The sequence below is a fragment of the Protopterus annectens genome, chromosome 2.part1 (assembly GCF_019279795.1).
Source record: "Protopterus annectens isolate FY-2018-M chromosome 2.part1, PAN1.0, whole genome shotgun sequence".
NCBI classification, from domain to species: domain Eukaryota; kingdom Metazoa; phylum Chordata; order Ceratodontiformes; family Protopteridae; genus Protopterus; species Protopterus annectens.
The window spans coordinates 580,635,484-580,651,762 of NC_056729.1; the positions used below are offsets into that span (position 1 = coordinate 580,635,484).

General features: G+C 39.8%; 1 protein-coding gene across 1 annotated transcript in view; it reads left to right on the top strand.

Annotated features, from left to right (window-relative positions):
- LOC122794159 (protein ABHD1-like) overlaps positions 1-16,279 on the top strand; it is a 565,767-nt gene that overhangs the window by 148,134 nt on the left and 401,354 nt on the right. The window contains exon 3 of the mRNA XM_044062358.1: positions 6,805-6,987. Coding sequence (XP_043918293.1) covers positions 6,805-6,987 — 183 coding nt within the window. The remainder of the gene's footprint in view (positions 1-6,804; positions 6,988-16,279) is intronic.

The following is a 16,279-nucleotide window of genomic DNA, read 5'->3' on the forward strand; positions in this document are numbered from 1 at the left end:
TTTTTTCGGCATCTACTTCTTTGAAATAAAGGCCAACATCAAGGGCCTCTGGCTGACCAAGTTTGCAGATGATTGTAAACTAGTTGCAGTCATAAATTTGCCCTAAAGACACAAATACCCTCCAAGAAGGCCTAACACAGATTAATAACTGGTGTCAGAACCACAGTCTAAAACCCCGTGCTAAGAAATGTATAATAGAATCCTTTGGGATGATGGCTTCCCCTGAAGACAACCACATTGTTAGTACACCCCTAGGAGTAGACCTACTGGCCAGGGATTTCTGAACGCATGTAGACAGTGACCTGGCCTTTGACTATGATAGTAAATAAATCATCATTTGTCTGTGGTAGTAAGGAAATCATTCTGTGTTGCACAACTTATAAGCAAAGATATAGCAACTAGGTCCAAAGATATCATTGTTACACTGTACCCAGCTTTATCACACCAATCACTGAGTACAGTGTCCTCTTCTGTGTGTACCTGACCAGGCATGTGCAACAGCTGGAGCATCCACAGTGGTTCCTCCATGAAAAAGAATCCAGGGAATAAGCAACATGTCCGACATGGACCACCTCAAAGCCCTATCCTTATACTTGGTCTCCTAAAGACTGCTGAGTGCCAATTTATGCCTAGCCTACAAAGCATCCTCTAATCCACTGTCATCAGAATTTCCTGATCTAGAGGCCTAACCTTGTCTGCAATAAAAGTAGAACATGTTGGAGGGATTGATATGTGTTTCCAAGACTATGCCTTCTCTGGAGGTGGCTTTCCATCCATGGGAATCAGAGTTTGTCCCTAATGCAATTCAGGTGTAATTTGGACAAGTAAGTGAAGAATAAGAAAGTTATCCATGAACTGGCATCTATGCCTCTAACTGAAAAAGGCAGCCTTGTAAATGCTTGACCACCAATGCTCAAGCCTACAGGTACCCCTTAAAATAATCCTAAGGTATCAAAACTTGTCAGACATATTTGGGAATCACGGCTAGGGTTAAAAAGGCCCCTTGGAGTCATTAGCTTACTTAGTTATCACCTATGAACTAAAGTAGCATTGTGTACATGCAAGGTGTGACAGTATTGCTACAGAATGGAAGGATCATTTTGATGTGATTGAAGCCAAGGTTACCAAAACCTGGTATATTGATCTCTCTGTCCTGCCTGCCTACCTCACAGACATTAAACTTCTAAAGAAAAATACAATTTTAAAAAGTTTTTTGAACTGAGGGGTCTTCCCCATACCCCCAGTCTCTCTCATATATCTGTCTATGTGTGTGTGTATGTATATATATATATATATATATATATATATATATATATATATATATATGGTTTACCTTTACATGTTTGAAAGTCAATTGGTTGTACATGCACATCCGCGAACCAGATATGCGAATTCCGTGATGCCGAATTCCTGAAATGTCATAAAGTAATCAAATTTCGACATTTCCAAATGCACCACCGCTGAAACAAGTGCTACCATGGGTCAAAAAGGGGGCGACATTTCGTAATTTGGTGCATTGGTTTTCGCAATTTTGGAATTTTGCGGTTTACAGTTCGTAGCAGCGGGTTCGAAGATTTGACCTTCGAAGATATAAAGGTAAACCATATATATATATATATATATATATGTATATATATATATATATATATATATATATATATATGTATATATATATATATATATATATATATATATATATATAGGTCTACTTCATATGGCCAAATGGCCATATTACCCACACTCATTTTACTGAGACCAAATGAACGACATTGCAAAACACTGACTCTTCATATTACCGAAATACTCCTGTTACAACTGCTGCTAATTTAACTGACTGATGTAGCTGTGTATAAATATGGTGTGCTAACTTTAAGAGCTTGTACTTTGTACCACGTTAAACATGATGGATCTTAGCGATTCTGCTCCTGGAGTAATCTGAAACATTTAAGACAGTGTGGTGTCACAAAAAACAAGGAGATGCTTGTGCTGGAAGGCTATTTATATTATTTAGAATGCTGTAGAGGTAATAAGAAATATTGGGGATGTCAGTACAAAAATCACTAAAATGTAAAGGGAGAGCCATAACCAATATAGTGACAGATGGTGAAAAGTTGGTTAAGTCAGTAGCACATCAACACTCTGATGATCCCGGGGAAGTTCAGAGGTATACTGTGTGTCATGATGTTAAGCTTCGTGCCCAATATAGTAGAGACACTCCTTGTTTATTACTTGAAGATGCTATGGCGTCAACTTCATTAGATACTGTACACAGTATTCCTAACAGTTAAGCCATGTTACAACAAATAGGCAGGGTGAGAAGACGAGCTAACATTATAGAACACTCATCTGAAGTAACACTTCACAATATTGATGTAAATGATTTTCTCCTTAAATCAGGTACATTTGTGCACAAATGTTTATGTCATGCTTCTACAGATAACACAGAGTTGGTCTTTTCAACTATGAATAACTTTTTTGACATGAGCAGGGCTACCATTTGGATGATGGATGGCACATTTTTTCTTAAAGGTGTAACTTGCCATCAACTATATAGTGTACACGGTCTAGTTAAATAGGGTTCCTATTATATAATCGAATACGCAATCCTTCGATTGCGTCTTGATCAAACTTGAAAGCACGAAACAGCAAAATGGCATAGAAGCGATTTCTTTCCCTGGGAAAGAAATTGCTTGGCCGCCTCCATTACTTTGCCATTTTCTTCATTGTAGTGCAGTCTCGGAGGTGGTATATTTAAGTAGGGGTGTGTGGAAGGGTGAAGCCCCTCACTTTATGTAATGTTGTAATGTTTTTATTTTTATTTATTTTTTTTGTGGAACAGCGATTTTTTTTTCCATGGGGAAAAAAAAAAACGCCGTTCCAAGTGTTCGGGACTGGAAGCTTTCACTTACATGAGGTCGATAAATCAGCATTCGCTGATTTAATATAGACCCGTTAAATATGGGTCCTACAGTAAGGCTGTACCATTGCTGTTTGCACTCATGAGTAAAAAGCCATTAAAATCATATAATTTTCTATGGCACTGTGTGTTTTACATGTTGTCTGAACATGGCTTTGAAAGTGAAGTACGCTATATTTTATGTGACTTTGAGATTGCAGCTGTGAAGAGCATAAGACTCGATGTTCCAGGTGCAGTGTCAAAAAGATGTCTGTTTCATTTCGGCCAGAATCTTTGGCGTAAAGTGCAAGCATTGGGGTTAGCATCACTGTAACTCTAATATGAGTTTTCAAACATCATTTAAGTGTTTAGCTGCACTAGCTTTCCTGGAAGAGTCTGAAGTTGTTAATACATTCCAGTTACTTAAGGACATATTCCCAAGTGAAGGATGAGAATTAGTGAAATATTTTTCTGACTGGTACGTGCATAAGAGGCTTAGAAAATGTAATACTCATATATAAGCTACATCAGTCTGATTTCCACTCCTATTTCCAGTATCCTTTTGGAATGTATCAGATTTGAATGAATTATTTTTGCCAGTCACTCAGAATTCATTAGAGGTATGGCATAGGAGGTTGAAATGTTTATTTAGAAGTAGGGCGACTGATTTATCTGTGTTGATGCGTGCCCTGGCTAGGGAACAGGATAGGGTAGATGAACTCCGTGGTAGGATGGGTTTCCTCCCTCACCAAAGAAAAGGAAGCTCCTACAAAGACATGCACAATTTCAAACTGTGCTATCGAATAAGGAAGCATATTCTACTCTTGAATTTGTACAGGCTATTACAAAGCTATTAAAGATGTAAGTCAGCTAAGAGTTCTTTGCACTGTTAAATCTGCTGTTGTTAGATTCTGTTTGTTCTACTAATTAGTGGGCTGATGTGCAGTACACATTTTTGTGGAGATTTCTTTTTGTTGTGATACATAATAAAATAGTGATGAAAGCATGAGGTGATTCGACACAGTGTACCGAGTGTATGTTCCCTTCAGGAGTGTATAGATGACAGTTGTTCTTGTGACAGAAAAGCTGTGTGATGTGTTTTCCAATTTTGCACAGTATACTTGTATGGGAATTCGTTCACATGGAGATTTCTATGCTTGAGTGCATCATTATTAGTTTACGTTACTTATGATTATGTTTGAATATATTTAAGCGGAGTAAACATTGGGCTGTTGGACCAGCACTTATGTACATATACAGGATTTCAAGGATTGTGTGCCATACGTTTCTCTTGTGTTGGTGATTTGAGAGTCGGCAGTTTGGATATTCGGACATGTGAAAGTCATTCAAATGAAGAGTCCGTGTTCATTTGGTCTCGGTAAAATAAGTGTTGGTAATATGGCCGTTTGGCCATATGAAGTAGATACATATATATATATATATATATATATATATATATATATATATATATATATATATATATATACTCCCACAACTGCACCAGTTTAAAGAAAAATAAATACATGGTTTTGCGAGTGGATCAACAGATTTGCTTACTCATCATATAAATGTATTAATTTCATTTATTAGGACAAAAATGACAAAAATACATTTTTATTTTCTGTTTTGAACCAAAAAGCCCTGGCTACATACAGTTCTTATTAGTAGTTGGTGGTGGTGCTTTTCTGAGCAAATATATTTTGAGGATATAAATATGTGGTGACTGCATCAGTTTAGGGGGATAAGGCAGCTCCTTTTTTGGCATCTGCTTCTCTGAACCAACATCAAGGACCTCAGGCTGACCAAGTTTGCAGATGATTGTAAACTAGGTGCAGTCATAGAACTGCAACAATTGAAGATGATTGTATGATTACATACATGGAAGTATTGTGTTGCGCAGTCACTATATTGATGTTAAATTAATAGAAAATGTCTGTATAAAAATAAGAAGAAAATGTATCCCCTTCCTGTGAGACTCTGCAACCCTGCAGGTAGCACTTTTAAAAAACAAGGTTCTAAAGACATCATCACCTCAGGGATACATGTGGTGCAGTATTCCTGTTTTATGTTTTAAACGTTCCACAGTTTTCTACCAGACAATGGTAAGGTCATTCAAGCTAGACTGTGGGCAACTGCATTTTGATAAAACAAATCAGACCCATATTTGGTATTGACTCTGTAATACCTTGTTAACTGAGTAGAAACAAGGGTTCCATGTCTTCAGTGCCTGACTTTAGTGTGCAGTACAGTTAATACCATTCATAGACAGGAATATGAAACATTTGGTCATGACAGTAGATTATACCTACTGAAACTCACAAACCTTGTGTAATGAAACGTTTTGAATAACTGAAGGATTACTGTGTTAATTTCTATGTGTCCTGTGCCTTATAATTTCTCATTTTATTGATCACATATATGTAGCTATTGTTGCTGCAGTTCATCTCCTGTACGAGTCAACTTTTGTCATTTATGAACGCTTGTTCCTTTTTAATTTAATGAATTTATTTTGTCAGTAACCAAATAAGAATAGAAGCCTAGTACAGCATAATATCTTTATTTTTTGGGCAGCAAACAGCAGCCATCATAATTTGATCATGTTTACAAATCAAGGGATCAAAGTAGCCAAGCAAAATGTTAGTGAATTTGGCACAAACATTACTTGGGTCAAACACGAATGTTTTAGAAGAATCAACAACTTCTCCAGAAATATTTTAGAAGAATCAAGGCCTTAATCTGAAATATATTTTTTTCTTGGTAGACCTTCTGACATGGAGGTAGTGTCTTTGTGGACCACCAGTGATCCACATTTGAGGATGGGCTTAGGTTTTTGGGAGATTAGCTATGAGGTTGTTAGAACTAAACATTTAATGGTCTTTTTCCTGGGCCCCACATAAGCACTCATCTGTAGTGTTTCTAATGAAGATTAGCAGTACTATATTAAAGCAGTTAGCACAGAGGACGTGTTAATGAGCTGCTTCCTCTGCTAATGGTACAGTGTTTGAATCTTTCTACCTTCACTTGCCTGTTGTGTTTCCTTGAGCGAGTTGCTTAGTAAGACAGTGCTTTGGAGCAATTGGAAATGTAGGCTAGGCCCCTTTATTGTGTCCTGAACTGCATGCCTAGTAACTACCTGTAAAGTATTAATGTAAGTAGGCATAACCAACATTTTTAGGGAGTAAATATCAAGCCCACGTAGACTGATATGTCATACTCATTCTACAGTGTGCTCACTCATTGTCCACCCCACAAGGATGCATAATGGTGGGACTGTGGCTGCTCAGCTGATGTCTCCTCTTCCCTGCTGCTTCCTGCCTTTTATATTCCTGTAACTAAGGGAACTAGCCTGTCAGATGATCACATTCAGGACAGTCCACTGCAGGGGCTTGGGATAAAGGAGCCTAAATACTGGAGGGAGACATGCCAGATATCAGTAGGAACCAGAGTAAAGAGCAAATGGGGGACAAGATACTTAATGAAGGAATAAGATGCATTTTTCCTTTTCTAATAAAAAGTCAGTGGCGTTCAGGGTTTTGTGCACCCTTAGATACCTATGAGGAAGTAGACAGGTGAGTCATGGTACAGACTGTATACATTACACTTTAGTCAGCATGGCGATGCATTATCAATAACATTTGGAAAGTCTATGTTTATCAGCTGAATGCAAGTTACCACCTGTGATGAGAAAACTGGTAGAATATTTCCATAATAAACAAGACTGAAATACACAGTTTGCAGTCTGAATACCTTTTGTTGAGGTCTGTTCACAAAGATTTTCTTCTGAAAAACTGTCTGGTTTGAAACCTCTAACACAGTTGACTTTACAGTAAGTACCTATGTAGTATGAGTGGGTCTAGACAGCATTCAATCTAATTTATTTCACTCATTTTTCTTTTTTTTTTTAACAGTGAACGGATCCAAACACCAGATGGAGGTCAGATCTCACTAGATTGGTTGGATAATATTTGCAGCCAAAAATATTCAGACTCTTCCTCAAGGCCTACTGTATTGATCCTGCCAGGGATAACCGGAACCAGCAGAGAAACATATGTGCTGTATATTGTGCAAGAGGCTGCAGTCAAGGGCTACAGGTAAGGAACACATAAGGGTATTGGGGAAACACCATAATGTTAAGATCTGAGGTGTGGTGATGTGAAACAGTAGACATAATGCTTTAAATATAATTAGTGAGATGGACTGATGAATAGTAATACACTGGGATGGCAGGTATGACAAGAGGTAATGCTTAGCCAACCATCTGGATGTATGAAAACATGGAAAGGAATATTTCCATGATTTTCTTATATAAAGCATCCAGTAACATAAAGGGAACAAAGTAGTTCTAGGTATCGGTGGCATGCCAATGAGAAGCAAGGGTAACAAAATGCAGTACGCATAGGAAACTGATGAAAGGATATGGTAGGTGACATCTCCAAGATGTGATGTATGAAAAAAACAGGATGTATACCAAGACACAGATGCTATGCCATAAATTTTATTGGGGGGTATATTAGAAGGGTGGTTCATGCATACCAAGTATAGGTGAGAGGAAGTAACAGTAAGCATGCCAGGAGGATCTGTATTGGCAATAGCAGCTTATGTATAAGGAAGGATTTTTCTAAGAGTGTCGACATGTAATGTATCAAACACTACAAGTCAGTGGTACTGAAAGAGAATAGTTAGGAGAAATAAATGTGAGAGAGAACCCAAAGGAAGTGTAACAACCAGCAAAGACAGAGAGAGAGAAAGCAACAGACCAGTAATCATTTTTGTTACATAGCATGTGAATGGGCAAGTGAATGATGATGATCGATGTATTTACAAAAAAAAAAAGAAGAAGAAAGTGAAATCTGTTTTTCCCTTTCCTCATTCCTGTGAGGGGCAGCAACAGATTGTGAACCATTGAACAAATGAAGGCTGTAAGAAGCAGAACATCAACTGGAAAACTATGGCATGCAGACAGATAGCCAAAGGGCAAATAAATGGACAGTACAGCAGTGAAATTATAAGTGTAGCAACTAGTGAGATTTTAAAGATACAAGTATGGCTTCCTATTTTTTAAAATACAGTACCAGCAGCTTAATGAGAATGGTAATAGTACTTTACATAAGGTAGGAGGTGACAATATGCCAGTAAGACAACAGGTACTGCACAGTGGTAGGTAATAAGCTTTGAAGACACATAAGAAAAGGCAAATTGCTCCTCTAAATGAAGAGGGAACTTTGACGTTGGGCAGTACCTGGAGTCTTTCGGCTTTTCCCGGTGAGGGGTCGCCACAGCGGAACTCCGGTCCGCTAATGATTGGTAGTGGATTTTTACGTGCCGAGTTACCAGCCCTGACGCACAACCTTCAACGAAGGCACGCCCCATTCATGTATGCCTCCACACAGAAGACGCTCTAGCTGAGAATCGAATGGGACAATGTCTTGCTATGAGGCGACAATGCTACGGATGATAAAATGAGTTGCCCATGTACTATGCTTACGAAACAGGGCATTGACATTACAATTCTACTGGAAACCATATATGATTGGTTGTAATCTTCTTTTTTAATTTAGGAGGCAGGGAAAGTGTGATACAGAGAAGATATGTTGGGAATTATGTCCAAGAAAAGATAATGTTTATAGGGGGTTAAGAATAATAAGCAGGGATAGTTGATACTGAGCTTTAAGCTGGAGGGGAAGCTGTTTTTTTCTGGTGGCTAACTACAGTATATAGATCAACGCTTTGACTGTCAGGTGCAGGAAAGATGAATGATAAACTTAGAAACAGAATTATAACAAAGGAAGAGAGAAGGAGAGTTATAGTGATGGGACCTTAACCTTCCAGCAGTACATTTCAATATATTGACCATCAGGCTGGGGAGGAAGGAGAGTGATAATCAAAGCTGTCGTGAAAACTACATTTCACCAGAAAATGATTGATCTGGACAAAGAAAGTCACTGTCTTTGATGCAATTCTGAACAGTGTCAACAAAGGAGAGGTGTAAAGATAAGAGAAGTGAATGGAAACAGTAATCATGCCACACAGTATGATCATGATTTCTGGGACAAGAGCAGGAAGGACAGCTAGGGCAGAGTGGTTGAGTAAGTACAAAAGGGCACACTAATTTGCTGTGAAGTTTATTGAGAACTGCTAAGGTCTGAAAGGAGCTAATGGCAATGGACAAAGTATAGTGGTACTACAAGAAAGACATTAGTCGTGGAGTGAATATATCATGAAAAAAGAAACAGAATAGTTAAATGAGATAGCCAGCAGGGCAAAACATGAGATAATGAGGATATGCTGTAAATGAACAGGATTGGTGGTAGGGGTGAAGAAAAAGAAGAAAAGGTATGCTTGGTTACCAGGAAACAGCCTTGCTCACCCATCTGGTCAACATATAGCGAAGTAAGGACGGGCATAAATTTGTTTCACGTATAAGGAGGAATGCAGAACAAATATGATTTTAAGAGTGAGTTAATAATCTTTTAGACTTTCATTACAAAGTGTATGGTAGTAGTTTGTGAAGGAATGATGCATTGTGTGGAGACTAAAGAAAATGGATTTAAGATGATGTAGTGAAAAAAGCTCGGAGGGATGGAGGACATCAGCATCTTTAGACTACTCAGTTTGTGCTAAAAGAATTGATAGATATACTTAATCAAGTAGCACAGCTGTACAGTTTCTCTTTGTCAGAGAAATGAAAGGTGGCAGCTGTGAACCACTGAACTAATGGAAGGCCTAAAACAGTATGGGTTATTACCAGGCCCTGATTGCAGGATTCATGGACCTGGAGCCATACGATTGGAAGGACTTACACCACACAGTAAGTACTATAATATAAAAAATACTGTAAAGCACACAGTGAAATGTATTATTTTTGTAAATAATACATACCCATATCACCTGTGATAGAGGCTCTTCTCTTTATTGAATGAATTGTGATAGTTTGTGTTCCAGAGCAGCCCTGTGTTGAGCACCTGTTTTGCAGTACTCTGCACTGTGATTATGCATTGCATATTCCTGTCATGTCTTTCTGCCATATAATTCAGAAACTCAGATCAGGACAGTAGCAGTGTTTTTCAGACAGTAATTTCATGTGATGAGCAGGTTATAATTTGTTGTAGGGATCTTTCTGAATTAGTTGCTACACTGTAATTCAGGGACTATAACAATTTGTATGCACATTTCCAAGGTACCAGGAAAGGTTGAGGTGAACACTAACATATCTGCTGGTGCAATGTATTCGCTGGGTGCCTTTGATCAGAAGTAGACACCTGTGTCACTAGCACCCATGCAAGAATTTGTTATTATCTGAATAGAACAACCATAGGATCAGTGATGCGGTGGGCACACTCACTTCCTTCCCCTGAATGGCAAGTCAGCAATGGTCATTCATTACCACCCTCTTACAGTACTTTTAACCCTGAGCTATTAACTGAACCCATGTATGGTTAAATGGAGAATAGCTGTGGCTTCCTACAAGTAAAGAAAATGGTACTTACTGTGTGCCACAGTATAATTCTAAGTTGCAGATTGTAGATTCTATTTCCTGTCTTAGGTTGCAGAAATCTGCAAAAGTGCTGATGAATCTCAAGGCACAAATGTAACAATAGTTGTAATTTATGTATATATTACCATGGGTTTAGACAGGGCCACTCAACAATGAATGACTTCTGGGTTTTATGTAACATCATTCTGCAGGAGATGAACCAGCTTATATGTATAAACTTTTTTAATCTTACTAGAGCATTTAGCATGTTTCATCATTCACTTTTGCTTCACTACCTACTGCATAACTGTCATAGTGGATATAAAACATAAATCACTCATTATATAAAGGCAATAAACACTAAAGTCATTCAAGTCCATTCCTTTTGCACTTGTGAAATTATTGAAAAGAACCAGCTTAATAGTAAGAAGATTAACAGAAGTACAATGACAAACTAATGTCTACAGAGTGTCTTTGCAGCTTATTAGACTGTTTCTTATTGCCTGCTTCTGTTTTCCAATTATCTCAAACTTACATTGTTTTTGATCATATCCTTTCATTTTTCTTATTTCATAATATTTAATGCATTAACAGCTGTATTCCAGTCTGTACTGCTGAACAGATCAAAGTATTTCTTTATAATGGCATTTCTTTAATTGTACACTCAGATTTCCTTATCCTCTAGTTAAGGAAATATGAGTGTACAATTAAAGAAATGCCATTATAAAGAAATACTTTGATCTGTTCAGCAGTACAGACTAGTTGGGCGACCATGGTGGTGCAACGGTTAGAGTTGCCACCTCACAGCAAGAGGTTCTCCTGTTTGATCCTCAGCTTGGGTGCCTTCTGTGAGGAGTCTGCATGTCCTCCCTGTGGTCACGTGGGTTTCCCCCCACATCCCAAAGACATGTAGGTGGATTGGACACTCTAAATTGGCCCTAGGCATGAGTGCATTCATGTGTGTGCCTTCCATGGAAGGTTGGGTGCCGGGCTGGCAACTCACACCGTAAAAATACTCCACTGCCAATCATGAGCGGACAGGTGATCAGCTGCGGCGACCTCTAAGCCGAAAGAAGAAGAAAATATGTCCTTATCCTCTAGTTGCATCATGTTGAAATCACTGTTTTCAAGGTATTCCATCATTATAATTGTTATTTCCTCTATTTACTACTCCTTAGTTGTGGGACTCATATCCCAAATGTTGTATCTGCTGTCAGCTCATTGTTTTGTTTATTATAGCAGATGGCCAGGATTTTTATTTGTTTTATTCATTTGTTAAGCAAGTAAACTCCTTGGGTCCAGCTGCTTGTTTTTAGGAATGACCCAGGAGCACTGTCTGCTTAAGTGACGTGCAAATGGGGCTTGTAAATCACACCGAAGACTGTAGGATGCAGCTCATTAACAGCTCGTTGCCTTAATTCTTGGTACTAAACTGTCAGCCTGCTGGCCAAAGTTTTCTAATTCGAATCACACACTGATTTTGTAAGCATACTGCTATACTCCTGAGTTTGTGGTTGGTTATGTACAATGACTGCATGAACTTCGATAATAGATTTTTTTATAACCTGTAGCTTCAGGTCAGTTATGCCAGGTAAAGACCAATATGCTCTTTTAAAGAACAGTAGTATTCTATGGATTCATGCAACATAATTGTGCAGTAATTTTTAGGTGAACAGTGTGAACAGCTAGTAAGTCACTTTCCCAGATAAGGAATGACTATCAAGTGTCTGTCACTGCAAACGGGGGAGTAAAAAAAATACAGCTGCATTGTTGAAAAGGAACTTCAAGACTGGTAAATTATAGCAAATATGTAGGGCAGACTCCATAAGTCATTTGAATTAAATACATGTAAATGTACAGCATGTTAAAATGTTTTTACTCTGTTCAGCACCTAATCGATGCATTACTTCACTGATGAGAAAATGAACATTACACCGATTAAAGATTTTCTTCTTTAAAGTAAATGGCTCCCTTGTAAAGCTGTCTGTGGCGGTAACCAAACAGAAAATGTTTCAGTAATGTATTCTGCTGTGAATATACTTGCTCTAGTTGAAGAATCTGTTTCAATGGTTCTCTCAGAGATGGAGAAGCACAGAGTGGTGTTTTATTGGCAGCACATGGTCATAACGCTGCCTAGTGAGTCTAACTCATGCAAAATCACTCTTAAAAACATTATTCTGAGCAAGTAGGAAACATAAATGTGCACACTGTATTATGCTTCTGGCAACCCCCTCCTGATTATCCATTTGTCTTACTATCAACAGTCTAGGTGTACAAAATATTTATCTGGATCAGACTAGGCTGGTCGGAGGGGGGGGGGGTCGGCTGATCCAGGTACACTTGTTTTGTAAAGAAGTAGCCAGCCTTTGTACCAGCTTTAAAAAAATGCTTACACTCATTCAGCATAGCCTTCACTTGCCCTCTATTCTTTCAGGTTTATTTTAATAAAGAGAGCATGGATGAAAATCAGTACTTGGAAAATGCATGGATTTCATTTTGGAGATACATTTTAGGCCTTGGCCTCTTTTGTAAGCTGGGTCTGTGGGCAGCAGTGTGAGTGAAATCTTAGTCCATGGGTTTACAGGCTATTTCACAATGACCCTCCATCAAACCACAGAGTAGCCAATGAATGTGCCTGGACATCAACAGTGCACTTTAGTTCTTCTCCTGGAACAGAAAGCATTTGCTATTTTATAGAAAAATAGATAGATATATTTATAGATATATTTATCTATCTAGGTGGTGTTTATATTATAAGAGAAAATTTGGCCAGGACATTGAGGAACTTGGTTTAATGTCTCATCTATAGGATGGCATACTTAGGTTCATAGGTTCATACTAGGCTATCTGCCCTAGGGCATTTATAAGCCTAGCCAGAATGTGTTTGGCTTTCGCCACCCATTTTAAATTTATTTTGCTATGCCCTTTTTCGAGGTTAGTATACTGTGCCTCTGTCTAACAGTGACACAGAAGTGATACCCAGGGTAAACCTACGATCTCCCATCCACTCATCAAGATTCCTCTTGAAGAGAGTCAATGAGGGACTCTGCCTAACCTGGACTGGGATTTTATTCCAGAGTGAAGGGAGCCTCTGGGTTATGAATCTGTCCCTCCAGCATGTCCTATTTATTTCAGTGCTGAGGTTCAAGTCTCTCGGCGAAGCTCGATGGGATTTGGATTTTCTGAGGTGCAGCATGTCCATTAATTCCGACATGGCTTTATACGTCAGGCACAGATCGCCTCTGAACAGGCGGTATGCCACTGAGTAGAGCTGGAGTTTCTTTAACCGGGCAGCATATGGCATCTGTTTGAGCCCGTTGATCCTCTTGGTGAGGTACTTTTGGGGTCTTTCCAGTTGCTGCAGGTGTCTGGTAAGGTACATCCCAAAAGGGGCATTGTACTCAATTATGGGCCTGATGAGGGATGAGTAAAGAGCCCCTGATCTAGACGTGAATCCCTTCATGATTGGGTGGGCTATATAAAATGTTTTTCTAACCACTTTGGCCACGTGGTTGTCAAATGAGAGATTGCTATCAACTTGGTTCCCCAGGTCCCTAATTACTTCTTCTGTACTTAATGGATTACCACCTATGTGGTAATTTGTGGGCACTTTGTTTTGCCAAAGGGATGACTATACACTTTTGGCATTTAGCTTGAGGCCATGGCTCTGGCACCAGTTGTCTGTTTCTATGAGGCCCTTTTGGAAGATGCTTGTGTCGGCTGGAGAGTCGATTATGGCGCCCAGTTTGCAGTCATCTGCGAACTTTGTCAGCCACAGTCCTTCCATGTTGGCCTGTACCTCTGAGAAATATATACCGAACAAGAGAGGTCCCAGGACTGAGCCTTGTGGGACACCACTTGTAACTGGTTTGGAGTCTGACATGGCTCCAGCAATTCTAACCATGTGGGTTCTGTCCTTGAACCAATTTGCAATCCATCTAGTGACATAGGGGTTTATATTTAAGCTGGCGAGCTTATCTATAATGCCCGAGTGGGGTATTGTATCGGAGGCTTTTGTGAGGTCCAGGTAGGCTGTGTGGACCACCTTCCCAATGGCCTTGGTGACTGTTTCAAAGAAATCAACCAGGTTTAAGAGGCAGGATCTGCCCTTAACAAAGCCGAACTGGGTAGGATCCAGTGTCTGTAGGTCCCCAATATCTTTATTTATGAGGTCCATGATGATCCTTTCCATAGCTTTGCAGACCAAGCTAGTCAGGCTTATGGGGCGATAGTTTCCAGGATCCGCTGAGGCACCACCTTTATGAAGAGGGACCACTGTTGCTGTACGCCACTCTTTGGGCACATATCCTGTAGTAAGGCTGTGATTGAACAGTAGTTTTATGTTTGGGTTTAGCTCTTCTTGGAGTTCATGTAGCGGGACACCGTCTGGTCCCATTGATGCTGTGTTTTTGCTTTGGAGAGGGCGGCTCTTACCTGAGCATCTGAGATGTCAGGGGCAGCACTCTGCTGGGATAGATATTTGCCCTTTGGTGGGGAGGGGAGAAGTTTGCTGAACCTGCCAGCTAGGATGTTGGCAATGTCTGTGGGTTTGGTGTATTTTTGTCATTTTGGACTAATTCTGAGCATATCTGGGAATTACCACCCAGGTTCCTAACATAACTAAAGAAAGCCTTGTGATTATCCTTAGTGTCCTGTGCAATTTTTCTCTCGAAGCTGGCCTTAGACAATTTTATGTGTGCCCGTAGTTTTTGCTAATACTGATCAGTGATGCCTTCCCTTTTGGGATTTTGCTCTATCATTTAGTAGCTTCCTCCTTCTATTGTATAGTTTGTTTATGGCTGGGGTCCACCAGACAGGATGTCTGCCTTTGGAGGATTGGGTTTTGGTTTTATTTGGGATCGCATGATCCGTGCATTCCTGAAGGTGTTCATAGAATGCGTTTATAAAGGATCCTGGGCCGTATTTTCCACAGGCCGGGGCTTTGAAGGATTCCACCTCAGTTTTGAGGAGTGTGAAATTTGCTTTAGAGAAGTTTTTCACTGTGGTTTTCTGGGCAGGGGGTGGGATAGGGATGTGAATATCCAGTGAGATTAGTTTATGGTCTGATCTTACCAGTGAGGGATACACTTCTGGTCTGGAGCATAGAGTCCCCATGTTGGTGATGATCAGGTCCAGTATGTTTTCCCCTCTTGTGGGAGTGGTAACAAGTTGTTCCATAGCATTTGAGTTTATAAATTCTAGGAACCTTTGGGCTAGGGTGTTGGAGCTAGAGTAATGCTCCCAGTCTATGTTTGGGTAGTTGAAGTCGCCCAATATAATGGTGTTTGGAGAGACCTTCATATTTTCCAGTGTTCTCAGGAAGGCCGAGTGGGGTTCCTGGGTTTGGGAGGGTGGTCTGTAGCAGGCTATAAACTGGAAGGCAGTTTTACCCACTGTTAGTTGCACATGGATATTCTCTGATGCTTGCCACCAACCTGGAGGTGTGGGTATCTTTGATGAATATCGATACTCCCCTCCTTTTGTGGTTCGGTCCAAGTTTTGGGGCGAAAAGCATGGTATGAGGTATAACCTGGTAGTGCTGGGGTGCTCGGGAGCCCTGAACCAGGTTTCTGTTACTGCACAGATATCGATGTTCTCCATGCTAAGGAGAGTTTCGTGCATCTTGAGGTTTAGACTTCTGGCATTGAGTAGCATTACTCTTAGTTTCTTATCCCTTGTGATACCTATGGAGGTGGGTTTGTATTTTGAGCCTTGCCTAAAAAAGGTACTATGGGGGTAGCAAGAGCCTTTGCCAATATCCGAAAGCCCAGGGGTGACAGGTGCAAGCCGTCCCTAGCGAAGCATCGTGGCTTGTCGAGCATATCATCCCAAGCTGACAGGCATTGGATCCCCTTTGAATGACACCAGTACTTAAGCCAGTTGTTGAAATTGATCATCTTGTCTTCATA